The sequence below is a fragment of the Sinocyclocheilus grahami genome, unplaced genomic scaffold (genome assembly GCF_001515645.1).
Source record: "Sinocyclocheilus grahami isolate Dianchi unplaced genomic scaffold, SAMN03320097.WGS_v1.1 scaffold1050.1, whole genome shotgun sequence".
NCBI classification, from domain to species: domain Eukaryota; kingdom Metazoa; phylum Chordata; class Actinopteri; order Cypriniformes; family Cyprinidae; genus Sinocyclocheilus; species Sinocyclocheilus grahami.
The window spans coordinates 124,206-140,426 of NW_015506229.1; the positions used below are offsets into that span (position 1 = coordinate 124,206).

Genomic DNA, 16,221 nt, shown 5'->3' on the forward strand with positions numbered 1-16,221 from the left:
GAAAAAATTACCCCCACCCCCCCCCCCCCATGTAATTTAAAAAGGAAGCGTATTTATGGAAATGTTACACTTGGAAAAACAAAGCAATTAGCTCACAAAATTAATAGTAATTTGAAAAAGAAAGAAAAAAAGCGAAGACTCTTATTCTAATTCATAAAAATATAAAGTGAGCTTGGAATATAGCAAACACATTACAGTGTGGTTAGTGTGCTGGAAAAGCATGGCATGAAATTTCGGGGGAATTACAAAAACATCTCTATAATTCGTTCCAGGTTGTCCCGCAGTGTTATCAAGACAAGCGGCTTCTCAGTACCTCTGATTGCCTGGGCAACTTCTTCTCCAGAAGTTATTAAATATACTCAGCAATCATCACTGTCATTATTTCAGGAATACAATAAAGGATTGTGATTACAGTCGCACCGTATTTAACAACTTGTTGTATTGCAGTTTTAGTTTGCATGCGCACAGTCCTCATTTTGTGTTGTCATGCATGTTTGCCACTGAAGTAGGCACCAAAACAAACATATTTTTTCATTTCATTCTTTGGTAATTTGATTTGAGATTTCTGAATTCAAACAAACACGTTGCAATTCCGTTTTGTGTCTCTAGTGGCTCAGAATTTACACCTTTTTAAAAAATATAAATAAATAAAAATTGATTTGTTAATGCTTAATGCTTTTATTTTTCTTCCCCCAACAAAAACTTGTTCTGCAGAAAAATCCCTTGGATTAACATCTACGCAGAGGTGAACCATGAGAAAGAGCAGGAGATGATCAGTACGGTGGGCCAGAATGACGCCACACCAAAAATCACCCTGAATGAGTTCTCCACCCAGAAAGAACTGATGGAGAAAGAGCTGGAGGCCTGTGCCAAACGTGAGTGACATTTTTAGAAAATTAAAAATTAATATTTATAACATAAAACTTCAGAGAAAAGCCCATTTGCTATTTTTTATGCTTATACCACTATATATATATATATATATATATATATAATTAAATTAAGATTTATTAAGATATTAAATTAAATTAAATTAAGATTTAATTTCAATATATATGTTATCCGCAGAATGCAATCTATCATTTCTGTAAAAAAAAAAAAAAAAAGGTTTCTGTAGAAAAGAGCAAAAGCTTGTCTGATATTGCACATGACAAAAGATGCTGAAGGTGGAGCTTAGTGAACATAATACCAACTTTTCCCAGATACAGCTCTGAATAATTGTCTTTTTTTAGTATTCTAAGTCTGAGTAGTTCTCAAGTAGAAATGACATGATAGGAAAAGTTATTTTTTTCCAGCCTTGGTCTTTTTCAGCCTCAAGACTGTTTGAGTCACGAACCTGCGTGCTATCATAAAACTATTCTTGCGGTGGCAAGCTTTGTGTTTTACACTAAAATATGAATCATTCAGCTTTTAGAATTACACAGTGAAAACCATCAGACCAAAAAACAGCCTTTGAAATCAAGTTTATAATCGAACACATAATGCATGCTAATGAGAACTATCTACAGTGGGCCCAAGTCTCCTTATTTCCCAAGTGGATGCGTCTGTGATCATGTAATTGCTTAATAACTGCAAATTAATATTTAATTGGTGCTGTTAAACAGTGATTATAAAAGGGCACTGATTAAACTATAAAAGGGGTCAAATTGGGGTCAGTGTGATAACAACAACTATGATGAATAAACATGCAACATCGGTGCCACGCAGAAAATAAATCCCACCACTCTTTCTGCGGGTGTTTAATAGGAGGATGAAATGGTTCAGTTTCTAGCCTGCTTTACATTCATTTCGCTTGCATTCATGAGGATAAATATTTAATGACTCTAATGCTGAAAACATCTAGTTTGTTCATTTATACTTGAGTAATATATAGTTGAGCGTATAATCAAGCATTTTAAGATAACATAAAATGGCATTCGCTATGCATTTAACTTCTGTAATGTTATGCATTTCAAAGCAAACCATTTATCCAACTTGAAGTCATGTTGAGACTTGATTTTATCCATTGAGATTTTGAAAAGTAGGTCTGGGTTGAAGAAAAGTAATTTCAGGAAATTATTTAAATTAAAAGCAAGATTATTAAATAAGTTTTCTTCTGAGTAATCATCCTGGGACATGTGTTAAGAAAATGAATACAGACAATTTTGTTTGTTGAAGCAGAATCTATTTTGAAGGCTAATGTGTCATTTCTGTGTTTTCGGCGAGTAGGCGGTGTGATCAACACCTGTGAAAGCACAAGGGAGATCCCGAACTGCACGAGTGTCTGAAAACGTCAAGAAAGAAGGCGGAGGCGTATTGTAATAATGTGTACAGAGGTATCACAATTTTAAAGGTTGACAGTTTTCCTTTATGCTTTTTTTGTAATTTCAAAACACTGTCATTGTTAATAGTTTTCTAAGGAGCTCAGATTTGCATGGGTGTCTTGTTTGTTACGATCTGTGTGGAAAATAAGAATAGATTTAACTACTGTACAAGTCACTGAAAACATGCTCGGTTGAGAAATTAGGATTATTTACCAACATTTGAAATTTCCAAAATTTTGTTCTGAATGTTACAGAACAGTAAGCGTAAAGGAAAGTTGGGGGGAAAGCCACTTTCCCGGTGCATTTTTTAATTATATTTGTCAGTTTATCAGTTTGACATTGTGTGTGTGGGGGGGGTCTTTTAGTATAAAAAACTTCTGATTTTTGTTGGGTCAGAACTTATTTATGCCAAGTTCGTTTAACTATTCAAACTGATTTTTCACACATTGTGAAGAGTGCATTTAGTGACTATATTAACTTCATTTTTAGGTTTTTAATCTCTTCAGTAGGTCATCCCATTTTTATATTTGTCATAACTTAAACTGAGGGAACAAAATTGCAGCTGAAGCATGCAAAAAAAGCCAACAGTGTTTATATCCCTCTCTATATTACAGCTTTGCCTTCTTCATGTAAGCAGTCCTGCTCTGGAATCTTCTAAATTGGTGGTTGTTGAAAACATTTAATTACACATTTATCGCACTTATCAAGCCTTCGTCTAAAGGCAAAGAGATATGGACTAAGGCTACGTTTACACGACAACGATGTAGTCAAAAACAGAAACGTTTTTCCCTTGCGTTTTTAAAAAGTTTCACGTATACACGACAACGTTTTCAAAACGATTCACATTTAAATATATCCGCGAAAATGGCCAAAAACACTGTATTACGTATGCCAGGCCAGTAGTTGGCGCTGTCACCTTGTTAGTAAACAGTACCTGTAGGGAAGTGACGATTATATGATGTATATGATGCGTCCCCGCTGTTGGTTGTAATATTGGTGAAGTAAATCCACACTTTGCTGAAGTAGCGTTAGCTAACTCTTGAGCAGCAACAACAGTACCATATATTCGGCATTGTTGTGTATGTTTGTTCGCGCTTGCCTTTAAAATCGACACGTACTGCGCATGTCTACATACCTAACACATGCGCATGACGTCACCGTTTTCAAAGATTCCCGTTTTGGGTGTTTACATGGAAACAATAACGGCAGCGTTTTCAAAAACACTTTGAAACCCGTTTTCAAAAATATGCGTTTACAGTCCCCAAAACGCCGTTGTCGTGTAAACGAACAGGCACAACGCAGAAAAAGTTTCCCGTTTTTGGCTGAAAACGTTGTCGTGTAAACGGCCCCTAATATGTGAATTTTTCAGTCATGAAGTGTGATACCTTTCCAAAAGCACTGTGATAAAATGTCCATTTGAAGGCAAGCTTTTTGTACTTCTATAAAGCGGGAATATACAGTATCTATTAAGAATCACGTCTCTATAGTAAAGCTTTTTTTTGGAGCTCGAACTTAGGTAAAATCCATGAAATATCAAACACTGAGAATGTTTTGTGGAATACATATCTTGATATACGAACACAATAGAGCTTGATATCTTTCTGGAAAATGTTATAAAATGTAATGTTAATTCTAACATGCCTTCAGCTAAATGTAATTTGTTGTAAGCTCCTCAAATATATACCGTCCGCGTGCATTCCATGAGTTTTTTTTTACATTCAGCTTGTTCTTTTGACTTTTTTTTGTAGATAAATGGCTTACAGAATAATTTTGCTTCATAAGTGAATGCCTTACAAATAAGAATGCCTTTTGAATAATGTGTATTCATCATTTAGAATTGAAAATTAATTTATAACAGTTTCACAAAGTTAACACAGCCATTTATTTATTTATTTATTTTAGTTTTTGCATACATTTTTCTCATCTCCCAGGGATTGAAAAAAACCATTGAACTGTACAATATATAAGTTTTAATTTCTTTGTATATACAGTGAGTGTATTTCATTTATACTGTAAATATAATAGTGAAGACTGAAGTTCACTGGACACAGTCTGCTATACATTTCAGAAAGAGGGTGTTACGAATCCAAACAGTGATTCATTGATGTGCTGTAGATAAGCCAGTGCTGCAAATAGTTTTTTTTATTCATCCATTGTACCCACACAAAAAAAGAGTTAAGACGTATTGCATATGCTTCAATGTTGCCATTTTGGATTTTGACCTCAGATTTAAAGTTGAACCTATAGAGAGCAGTGTTTCAGTATATGGTTAGACATTTTGTATTGGAGTTGATTGCCTGTGTCACACAAAATGAATATAATTCATGAATACTAAGCAGATGGTTTCTTAGATTCCATTGTGAATGTCAATGTATAGCAATATATCAGAATATTAGTGACTTTGGCCAAAATAACTCCACAAGCAATTAATTCCTGTTCTACTCAATTAGTGACATATTACAAACCAAAACATTGTGCTTCATCATTTCCATGTAAAATATATGTTTTTATGAACACAGAGCTCTATTCAAAGATATTTTCTTTGCTGTGTGAAACAAAACAATGAGATGTTATATTATTAAAACAAGTAAATTATGAAACTAAAAATCTAAATGGGTAGGTACCTCAGTATTTCTTTTTAACTGGTATTAAACTAGTATTAACAAGTGTTGAAATCATTGTATTTTTATTTCTATCATTTTAAATAACGCATGCACCATACATTAATTCTCTGTTTTGAAGCTTAGTGAGCTGTCTTAAACAGGACCTTTGCTTTGAAACTGTCTACTTAGGCAGCATCTGTGTGTGTTATAAAATAGTGCTCCTCATGTGAACAGTGATACTCTAATAAGTTTTTTTTTTTTAAAGCATAGCGCACACAATTATTATTATTATTATTAGATTGAAATAAGAATTGAATCGCTTATATTCATAATAACATCAATGTGGGCTGAGAATTTATTCCCCAAAAATAATTTACCCCCGGTTCCACAGACCAGGCTTAAGCCTAGTCCCAGACTAAAGTATAAGTCTGAGCTGTTTTAACTGAAAGAAACTTGCACTGACTGATTTTAAAATATATCAGTGCCTTTGTTTTGTCTCAAGACGCACACCAGTAATGTTTTTTCTAAGGCATGTTAATAAAAATTACTTAAATTTCCTAAGTGAACAATGGCCTAAATCCTGGCTTAGTCTAAGCCCTGTCTGTGAAACCGGGCCTTAAAGTCACTATTGTGTTAAATGAGAAAAGCGTTGAATAGACATTATAAAAATGCAGCTTTAGAAAGAAATATTTTGATGCAACATATAATTTATTATACTTGAATTTTTAAGGCTACAATGTGGCATAACATTGTTTTCAGAAGCTGTAGCATATAGGTATATTTACCATTCATAGGTTCCATGAACGCATTTACACTGCTATTGGAATTGCATGAATAATGCTATGAGATTGATTTTTAAATGGGCATTAATGGGTTTAAAATATAGAAATATGAAATTATTATTATTTTAAATGTAATTATACTGTAAATAATGAAACTGTGACTGCCAGGAATAAGGGAGTCGTTACATTTAGAAACAAAGCAAGTGACAGTCTTTGCGTTGGGAGCACTATGATGCCTTAAAATGCTGCCTACCTAGGCAGCTAACTAGGTTTTGGAACAGATATCGCATATTATTCTGTTTATTTTGATCATCTCAGTCACAAATGTTTACTGATATTCCAGCCAGACTAACCACAACTTAACATGTACTATTGTATGTTCTGATTTCTATCCAATATGACCTCATCTTTCAAATTTAGATCTTCTAGAAGAATCTGACACACCGACTTCTGTTTCACCACAATATTTGAGGTATTTCACAGGAGAGTTTAAGCCATGTGCACTGGGCTATTATTCAAATATTTGGGGTCAGTACGATTTAATTTATTTTCTTTTTTTTTTAAGAAATTAACAATTTTATTGAGCAAGCATGCATTAAATTATGATCGAAAGTAACAGTAAAGACTTACATTGTTCCAAAAAATAAATAAATATATATATATATATATATATATATATATAAAGAAAATGTATCACTGTTTCCACAGAAAAATTTTAAGCAGCACAATTCTTTTTAACATTTATCATAATAAGAAATGTTAAGTAAGCATCATTTTTGAAGAGCCATATGACGCTCAAGACTGAAGTAATGATGCTGAAAAATCAGCTTTCATATCAAAGGAATAAATGACATTTTTAAATATTTTCAAATAAAATAAAACTTATTTTAAAATATAATAATATTTGGGGAGCATCAGAGACTTCTTTCAAAAAACAAAACAATACAAAAATCCTCCTGACTCCAACCTTTCAAACTGTAGAGTAAGTGCATATTCAAGTCTACAGATCTAAGCCAAATTTGCATACATTTTAGGGTAGTTAACTTGCCATTTCCCCCCCTTTTTATCGACTATAGAGCTGCTGAAAACAGCTTTGCATTTGTAAACGTGAGGATAGTCTCTCCAGATGCTTTACACATACGCTTATCCTCCATAAAGGAACTGAAAATGGGCTACAGAGACTGGTTTAATGCATGACGTCTGCACAGTCTAAAGCTGTGTGACATGAAACAGTGTTTTACTCTTAATCTGGACTTCTCAGAGGCTCTACAGTGTGCTGAAGTCAGCATGCAATTATACTAGCAAAGGCCCTGAGCCGAGGGAACGGGGGAAAGCTGCTACTTTACCATCCTGTCGCACACGCTCTCATTAACGCTCGCAAGTTAGCTTAGCGTCCCGCTTTATCTCTACTAGTCACAGTTGTTGTCTCACTCTAATAGTGACATTGATTTTTTTTTTACTCATATCTTTAGTCCCCCACTCACCTACATCTAACAATGTGTCCTTAAAAAAGCCCAAAGCAGAAAATCAACAAGAGATAAAGCTCAGATGTTCTTTAAAGATGTTTTGTTGTGGGCTTTGATCCACCCACACTCAAAAAAGGCCTACATTTAAGATTTATGTATTTGCATTTCTTATAAATTTTAGAAACCATTTGTATCACACAGTTTTAACAAACTAATGAACTTAATATGATACATATTTATTAGTCTACATAAATAAATCAGGTTTGTGTAATAGTACCAATAAACTAAATGTGTTTTAAATACACAATAAACAGGTTTACACTTAAAAACAATGGCAAATTCAAATCATGAAAACGTGTTTTTACATTATTTTAAGCAAGTTTCGACTTTTAAAAATAAGTTATACACGATTCAATTCTTGTTTTTTTTAGTCAGTTTTTTAGTATAAGTAATTTAAGTTTAAATTACTTATACAGCTTGAGTTGACTGTACTTTTTTTTTTTTTACGGTACAGTACATTTTCATCATCAATAAATCCAATGTTTCATGCATTTTAACTAATTAAATAATTGCTTGTTCCACAGCTGGCCATATTTAACCATGTTCGTACTTTTTAACTGAATAATACATTTTAATATTTTTATCAAATACTAGATTTATGCTGATTCTAGGCAAATTATAGAGAATAATTGATTTGTTTAAATATTGTTTTTTTTTTTGAAAAATGAAACAGGTTGGATTTCTGTAATTGTACTATAAATACACATAATAGTACTTTAAATACACAATAACCAGGTTTATATATTTATCATTAATATGTTTTTTTTTATTATTTTTACATTTTAAATAATTGAATATTGCTTATTCCACAGCTAGTCATATTTTATGCTCACCCTTTTTAAAATAAATCTTATTGTTTTCACAGTGAACATATTTATGCTGACTCTAAGTGATTTGAAAAATAAAAAATGGATTCATTTAAAAAATATATGATTATTCAAATAAAATGCAATAGATACAAATAGCTAATACTATTTTTTTTAATGCACCAAACGTATGTATGACTGACAAATATGCATCACATTAAGTTTATTAGTTTATGTTAAAACGGTGTAATCCAAATGAAAGGAAATGTCAATCCAATTCAAATACATAAATCTTACATATATATTGTTGAATGCACTGAGAAATCTCATTGGTCCAAATGTGAGCTCTACAACAAGAAAATGTTCGGATTGGCTGTGATTTTGTTGCACATGCAGCATTTTCACCTTCAGTGTAAAAGTTCTGGTTAGTCTGGAGAGCCGAGCACTTGTTCTATAACCTGCTATCTAAGGTTAGTGAGAACCTCTTTCTAATGTAGAACAGTACTTGCTGACGTTTAACGACTATTTGTGTTCTTTTAGCTTCTTTATTTAATGCCATTGTGTGCTAATGAGCCCTCTCTCCCTCGTTCAGTGGAGTTGTATGATATCCATCAGGTTTTATTTGCTCTGCTGACACTCTCTTTGTAATATAAATCATGACTTTGTAACAATAACGACACTATAAACATTAAAGCTAAATGAAGCTAGTGGAAAAGAAACTCGCCATACGATTTACGTGTGATAGAAAACCAGTAATGTTTTGACGAACAAATAATTGTAATACTTGCCTCCCGTCGCACAAAATCTACAGCTGCATGACTCATGGTTATTGTTCCATCTTTATTTCGATATTTCTATGGAAAACTACTGTCATTTTGGAATCGTTTCAAATAAATGTATTTTTGTACATCAGATACGGATTCCCGTCTGTGGTATTTTCGGATTCGCACTACAAGTTCACACTACAGTTTCTAATGATGTTTGCTTGTCTTTAGGCTAAATGTGCACAGCTGGTGTGTGCTGGAGGCAAACCGAGCAGGTACACGAGGAACACCTTAGGCGACAACTTATAATGCCATCACAAGGCTCTCAAGTCTTTCTTTAAACAGAAGCACAAAGGTGCCCTGGGTATTTGGAGCCTTGCGACTGCGTGACATGTTTGCAGGTTAGATCTGCGAAAGAGAATCTGTTTAGTCCTTTCTAAAAATGACTCCTGTTCCAGACTGAAAAAGCGTTTCTGCTGCAGCAGCCAATCAGAGAGCAGATTCAGGGTAACGTTGGGTCTGATTTGCTGATCTAAACACACACACGAGGTGTCCTTCACCGACTGACTGGGGAATTCTTATGTGGAATGACAGGATGTCTTCACTCTGATACAGCGTAAATGACAGTTGCTATTTATGAGGGAATCTATATTTAGCTCAAGGCTGAGTTCCCATAAATACATAAATTCTCCCAGTTGCAGAGGATTTGTGAATTCACTAATCAAACTTTGATATATGAAGGATACTCCCACTGGTGTTGCTTTAATTATCACTAGCTACGGGTTTTAGTTTGTAGTCTTGAACATATGGGACACAAACTGCATGGTGTTTCTTCAACTACAGCGACTATCTGTGTGAGTTCTACTTTTTAGTTTTAAACTGTAAAAGATTGCTGGAGTACATCTGACAAGAAAATACTTTTTCATTTTTTCTGTCTTAAAAAGTCCACATTGAATTCTGTTTCTTTGTGAAATGTACTTGTAGTTTCTAGTCTATTTATGCATGAAGGTCACAGAATACTGTCCATCATTTATTTTTGGTGCTTTTCAAAAGTAGTTTAATATGTGTATTTTATTGTTTTGCCCAAATCCATCAAACAAATATTACATTTATATAACTTTTATGATCTGAAGAAAGAGTGAAATAATCATTGACCATTTTATATGTTTCTGTCAAAAGTGTCTGTTGTTTTGAAGTCATTTGCACCATGACCAACAGTTTTGACACTAATGATGTTTTTATCATCAAGTGAACTTGGTTCCCATGGATACGACATGTTTGAGATGAAACACGGTGTTTGAAGAAATAGGAAATCAAGAAAAATTATATTTTATTATGTGTCATTTCCAATCAAATTATGCAAATGTGGGATCTATATCATTGTTTATTATTTGTTTGTTTTTGCTCCTTGCAACTACACAAAAAGTCAGTGGGAGGAGATAATATGCAGACTATTTTTATTCATCAATAAATAAAATTTTTCAGCCATATTAACTAATAGAATATTGTTTGTTAAAGGGGTCATATGATGCTGCTAAAAATAATTTTGTGTATTTGGTGTAATGAAATGTGTTTATGCGGTTTAAAGTAAAAAAAACACATTATTTTTCACATACTGTACATTATTGTTTCTCCTCTATGCCCTGCCTTTTTTGAAACGCGTCAATTTTTACAACAAATGGATGGAAATCTTATATGCAGTTCAAATACATTATTTTGAACGGCATCCTAAATATTTTGGTGAGCGCACTGAGAAATCTCATTGGTCCAAAATTTTGCTTCACATCTGTATGTCAAACAAGCAGAATATACAATATGCAGAGTATTTTGTTTATTTATTTATGTTTTAAACACTGTTGCCCAGACAAGTGCCAATGTGAAAACTTCCACGGGGACAAAAAGTGACTCTGGTAGTATTATTTTGGTACTATTCCTATACTATTATAGTATTTATAGCAATTTTGCAGTACATTTAGCATGTTTTAATGTTTGTATTTTCAGTATTAATTTTAATTTTAGTCTTAGTCATTTTGTTATGTGCTTTTCTTATTTTTAGTAATTAATTCATTTATGGCTTTGTTTGTTTTAGTGATTTTGGTACTTTTAATTAATTTTGTTTATTTATTTATTTATGTTTTGTTTTTTTTGTGCGGTTACATATTTAATCTAATATTTATGTTTTATTTCAATTATAAAAAGTGTTTATATATAAATGGATGGAAATCTTATATGCAGTTCAAATACATTATTTTGAACGGCATCCTAAATATTTTGGTGAGCGCACTGAGAAATCTCATTGGTCCAAAATTTTGCTTCACATCTGTATGTCAAACAAGCAGAATATACAATATGCAGAGTATTTTGTTTGTTTATTTATGTTTTAAACACTGTTGCCCAGACAAGTGCCAATGTGAAAACTTCCACGGGGACAAAAAGTGACTCTGGTAGTATTATTTTGGTACTATTCCTATACTATTATAGTATTTATAGCAATTTTGCAGTAAATTTAGCATGTTTTAATGTTTGTATTTTCAGTATTAATTTTAATTTTAGTCTTAGTCATTTTGTTATGTGCTTTTCTTATTGTTAGTAATTAATTCATTTATGGCTTTGTTTGTTTTAGTGATTTTGGTACTTTTAATTAATTTTGTTTATTTATTTATTTATGTTTTTTTTTTTTTGTGCGGTTACATATTTAATCTAATATTTATGTTTTATTTCAATTATAAAAAGTGTTTATATAATTTTAGTTTTAGGTAGCTAACATATATTTGTTACCCCAGTACCCTGAAAAAAAATATTCATTGATTTTTTTTTTTGTGGTTGCAATTCATTTTTTAGCTACATTTAAATAAACAAATTTAGTTGACTAACTTTCAACATTTTTTTATCATTTAAATGTAGCTAAAATAAATTGTTTGCAACCACTCACCTTAAAAAAAAATAGTATCATTTTTTTAAGTGTAATTTGTCTTGTCTAGGATCAATGACAAACCATAAGTGCTGATGTTATCACTTTATTGAATATTTATATACATCGCAAATATATCATTCAGTGTTTTGTTGAAAATATGTTTAAGACACAATTCAAGTTGCATGAGATGTGCCTCCACAGATAATTACCGCCAGAAATTCACACGCTGTCGAACATGACTTCAACTGAAATGCACATCAACAGGAAGTAAGTAGAGTCTGAGTGGGCGCATGTTGGATTTCAAATCCACACTTTCTCTGTTGCTTACTCTCTTTCCCGCTCCAGGAATGAAATGATTGGGACCTGGCTTTCCACAGAGCTTGATAAAAGACCCTTGTCAGGGAAGTTGGCAGCATTGTCATTGCACATTGTCATTTCAGAACTCGACCCACGAGATTGCTCTCACCAGGGTAAGAAAGTACTCTGTCAGTTAATAGGGCTTCCCTCCGTTAAACTTTATTTCATTATTTGATATTTTTGAGGGCGGGGGTACAGCTGGCTGATGGCACTTTGACATGGAATAGACATGCTAGATGGGAGTTTGCATAAACACACTGGATTTTTCTCTCTCCTTGCGGAGGAAGGCATCCAGACCGAGGCCTCATTACGCCATAGGTTAGATTAATCTCTAAACCTGTCCTTCCTTCTTTCTCCAACCCACATATACTCGTTCTCTCTCTCTTTCGCTCTCATACGCTCACGCAATTGCTATCTACCTTTCACATCCAATCTACTCCTCCATCTGTCTCTCTCGCCCTTCTGTCTCTCTCTCTTTCCCCTCCCGGTCTATTATTCGCTCACCTTCAACCTTGAGAGCGGATGGCGGTGTGGTTTACATCTCCGTATCCCCAAACGTGAGCGCTGGAGTCTTGTGGGGTTAGTGAAAATGAAAGAGCTAATGAAAAGACCGTAACTCAGACAATGACTCACAACGTGTCGGGATTCTGGCAGGGGTCCTGATGTATAATTGCTTTAAAAAAAAAACGATCAACATCTCATTAATCTTTGTGGTGCTTTTGTGACACGCTTGATGATGTGAGGGGCTTCCCGTGATATAGCTTAAAGAAACCGAAGATGTGTGGCCTTTAGCTCATGTCTGTTAGCGTTGAAGCCTTTCGGTACTCTTACAATTTGGTAAAATTGAAGACAATTTTTTTTTCATTGGTCAATATTAATATTTTTCTTGATGTTATTCTTGTTGGGTGGCAGTATGTATCATTGTATGTATTTATTTTTCATGGAATACAAAATGACTCTTTTTTTGTTGTTAATATGTTAATACAATACTATGCTGTATTGCTGTATTTATTTGTAGTTACTAAGTTTACCTTGTATATCTTTAGATTTTTTGGAATAATTTATTTATGTTTTGTTTTTTTTGTGCGGTTACATATTTAATCTAATATTTATGTTTTATTTCAATTATAAAAAGTGTTTATATAATTTTAGTTTTAGGTAGCTAACATATATTTGTTACCCCAGTACCCTGAAAAAAAATATTCATTGATTTTTTTTTTTGTGGTTGCAATTCATTTTTTAGCTACATTTAAATAAACAAATTTAGTTGACTAACTTTCAACATTTTTTTATCATTTAAATGTAGCTAAAATAAATTGTTTGCAACCACTCACCTTAAAAAAAAATAGTATCATTTTTTTAAGTGTAATTTGTCTTGTCTAGGATCAATGACAAACCATAAGTGCTGATGTTATCACTTTATTGAATATTTATATACATCGCAAATATATCATTCAGTGTTTTGTTGAAAATATGTTTAAGACACAATTCAAGTTGCATGAGATGTGCCTCCACAGATAATTACCGCCAGAAATTCACACGCTGTCGAACATGACTTCAACTGAAATGCACATCAACAGGAAGTAAGTAGAGTCTGAGTGGGCGCATGTTGGATTTCAAATCCACACTTTCTCTGTTGCTTACTCTCTTTCCCGCTCCAGGAATGAAATGATTGGGACCTGGCTTTCCACAGAGCTTGATAAAAGACCCTTGTCAGGGAAGTTGGCAGCATTGTCATTGCACATTGTCATTTCAGAACTCGACCCACGAGATTGCTCTCACCAGGGTAAGAAAGTACTCTGTCAGTTAATAGGGCTTCCCTCCGTTAAACTTTATTTCATTATTTGATATTTTTGAGGGCGGGGGTACAGCTGGCTGATGGCACTTTGACATGGAATAGACATGCTAGATGGGAGTTTGCATAAACACACTGGATTTTTCTCTCTCCTTGCGGAGGAAGGCATCCAGACCGAGGCCTCATTACGCCATAGGTTAGATTAATCTCTAAACCTGTCCTTCCTTCTTTCTCCAACCCACATATACTCGTTCTCTCTCTCTTTCGCTCTCATACACTCACGCAATTGCTATCTACCTTTCACATCCAATCTACTCCTCCATCTGTCTCTCTCGCCCTTCTGTCTCTCTCTCTTTCCCCTCCCGGTCTATTATTCGCTCACCTTCAACCTTGAGAGCGGATGGCGGTGTGGTTTACATCTCCGTATCCCCAAACGTGAGCGCAGGAGTCTTGTGGGGTTAGTGAAAATGAAAGAGCTAATGAAAAGACCGTAACTCAGACAATGACTCACAACGTGTCGGGATTCTGGCAGGGGTCCTGATGTATAATTGCTTTAAAAAAAACCGATCAACATCTCATTAATCTTTGTGGTGCTTTTGTGACACGCTTGATGATGTGAGGGGCTTCCCGTGATATAGCTTAAAGAAACCGAAGATGTGTAGCCTTTAGCTCATGTCTGTTAGCGTTGAAGCCTTTCGGTACTCTTACAATTTGGTATCAGCCAGCGGTGATTTATCAGCCAACAAACTACATATTTATCACTATTTTTTACCTACAGGTAAACTAGTGGACAGTCAGGAGTTATCATCACGCCTTAGTTTGTGAATTTTATAACTTGCAAATGCATAAATGCTTATGATGTTCAAGCATATCACAAGCCCATACAGATACACGAACAAAAATGGGCCTAGTCTCACCTAGGCCTAGTTTGACTCACACGCATACTTCAGATTCGATGTTAATTAACAGAGAGCGACAGGTGACCAAGGGTCTCAGTTAATGTGATACATGTCCATTATTTTCATAAGCTCATATTCAGTATCATAATTAGGCCTTTTGGAAATAATTGAACTTCTCACTGACGTTTCATCCCTTGACATATGACCTTGGCGGATGCTCTCTGAAAGTAATATTCAGCTGACTAGATGGAGGCACATATATGATTCCAGATAAGAAAATGTTCTTCCGATATACAGATTATAACATTATCCCACTGATTTTAATTTAGATATCAAGAATAAATATTCATAAAGATAAGAGCAATCATGTGTGAAGAATTAGGAAATTGAAGTCTATTATCAGCCACTATTGAGGAATTTTGCATTTCATTGTAGTTTTATATTAGTTTCATAAGGTCATGTGGCTCTTCTAATACTTAGTATTGATCCGATATTGTTAATAATTCCATTCTGGCTTTCCTAAAAGATCCAAATTATCATAACGATGACTTGACTATTGCATGCAACGGTTCACATCCTTATGACATATGGCTGTGTCGCTGAATTGCCCCAGAAATGTCAATAATGCAGCAAAATGATCAGCACATTTAGTCAGACACCAGTAATGTGACACACTTAAGACAGGAAATGTGTTGTGAGTTCACAGGGTGTTTTGGAATTCCATGAGAGTTCTCAAACTCTTTGATGAAGTCGGATCCCCAAATGACTCCAGACAGCATCTGTCCCTTCACTTTCCATTCCAGATAATGTAACAAGCATACGGAATCTGTCTGAAGTTATTGTATTCTCGGAGAATACAACCCCAAAGCTTCCTACAAACCACCTTTATCTTAATGGACTGTTAATCCTTTGGGCATTAAAGGTTATTGTTCTAGAACCAATAATAAGAAAATGACAACATCTCTTACATAGTGGATATATTTAAACTACATTTTAGAAGTATTTTGAACTTGTCAATGCGGTGCAAATGGATTTTCAATTACATAAAAGTGATGATTTTGTGAAACATTACCACAAGGGATCTTCGCATTTATATTCACATTTATGCCTGAAACACAAAAAGTAGACTAATCAAAAATATGGTATACCAAGTTTTCAGCCATACGATATTGTAGCGAATCAGCTCATGGGGAAATATGAATAATTAATCATAACTAGTTATAATTAATTATAAATATTTAGATCCGCTGTAGATATTTAGCTGACCTCTCAGGGTCAACTGTCTGTCAGTTCTAAGAACGTTAATTTCCTGGTTAAGGGAAATAACTTTCTTACTGTACAACTCTACTCAGCTTGTAACATAAATCTGCATGATTAAGTGACTCCAGTTATGAGCAAACAATGAACAACGTCAAGTGTGATACAAATAAGACTTTATTAACTACATAAACACTTAAACTAGTCTAACATAC

The 16,221-nt window shown here is 33.8% G+C and overlaps 1 protein-coding gene across 1 annotated transcript in view; it reads left to right on the forward strand.

The window, feature by feature from the left end:
- Positions 1-2,330, forward strand: part of LOC107566138 (VPS10 domain-containing receptor SorCS3-like) — a 119,339-nt gene extending 117,009 nt beyond the window's left edge. The window contains exons 24-25 of the mRNA XM_016251513.1: positions 715-875; positions 2,209-2,330. Of these exons, the coding sequence (XP_016106999.1) occupies positions 715-875; positions 2,209-2,267 (220 nt within the window). The 3' untranslated portion in view covers positions 2,268-2,330. The remainder of the gene's footprint in view (positions 1-714; positions 876-2,208) is intronic.
- Positions 2,331-16,221: the final 13,891 nt, after the last annotated feature.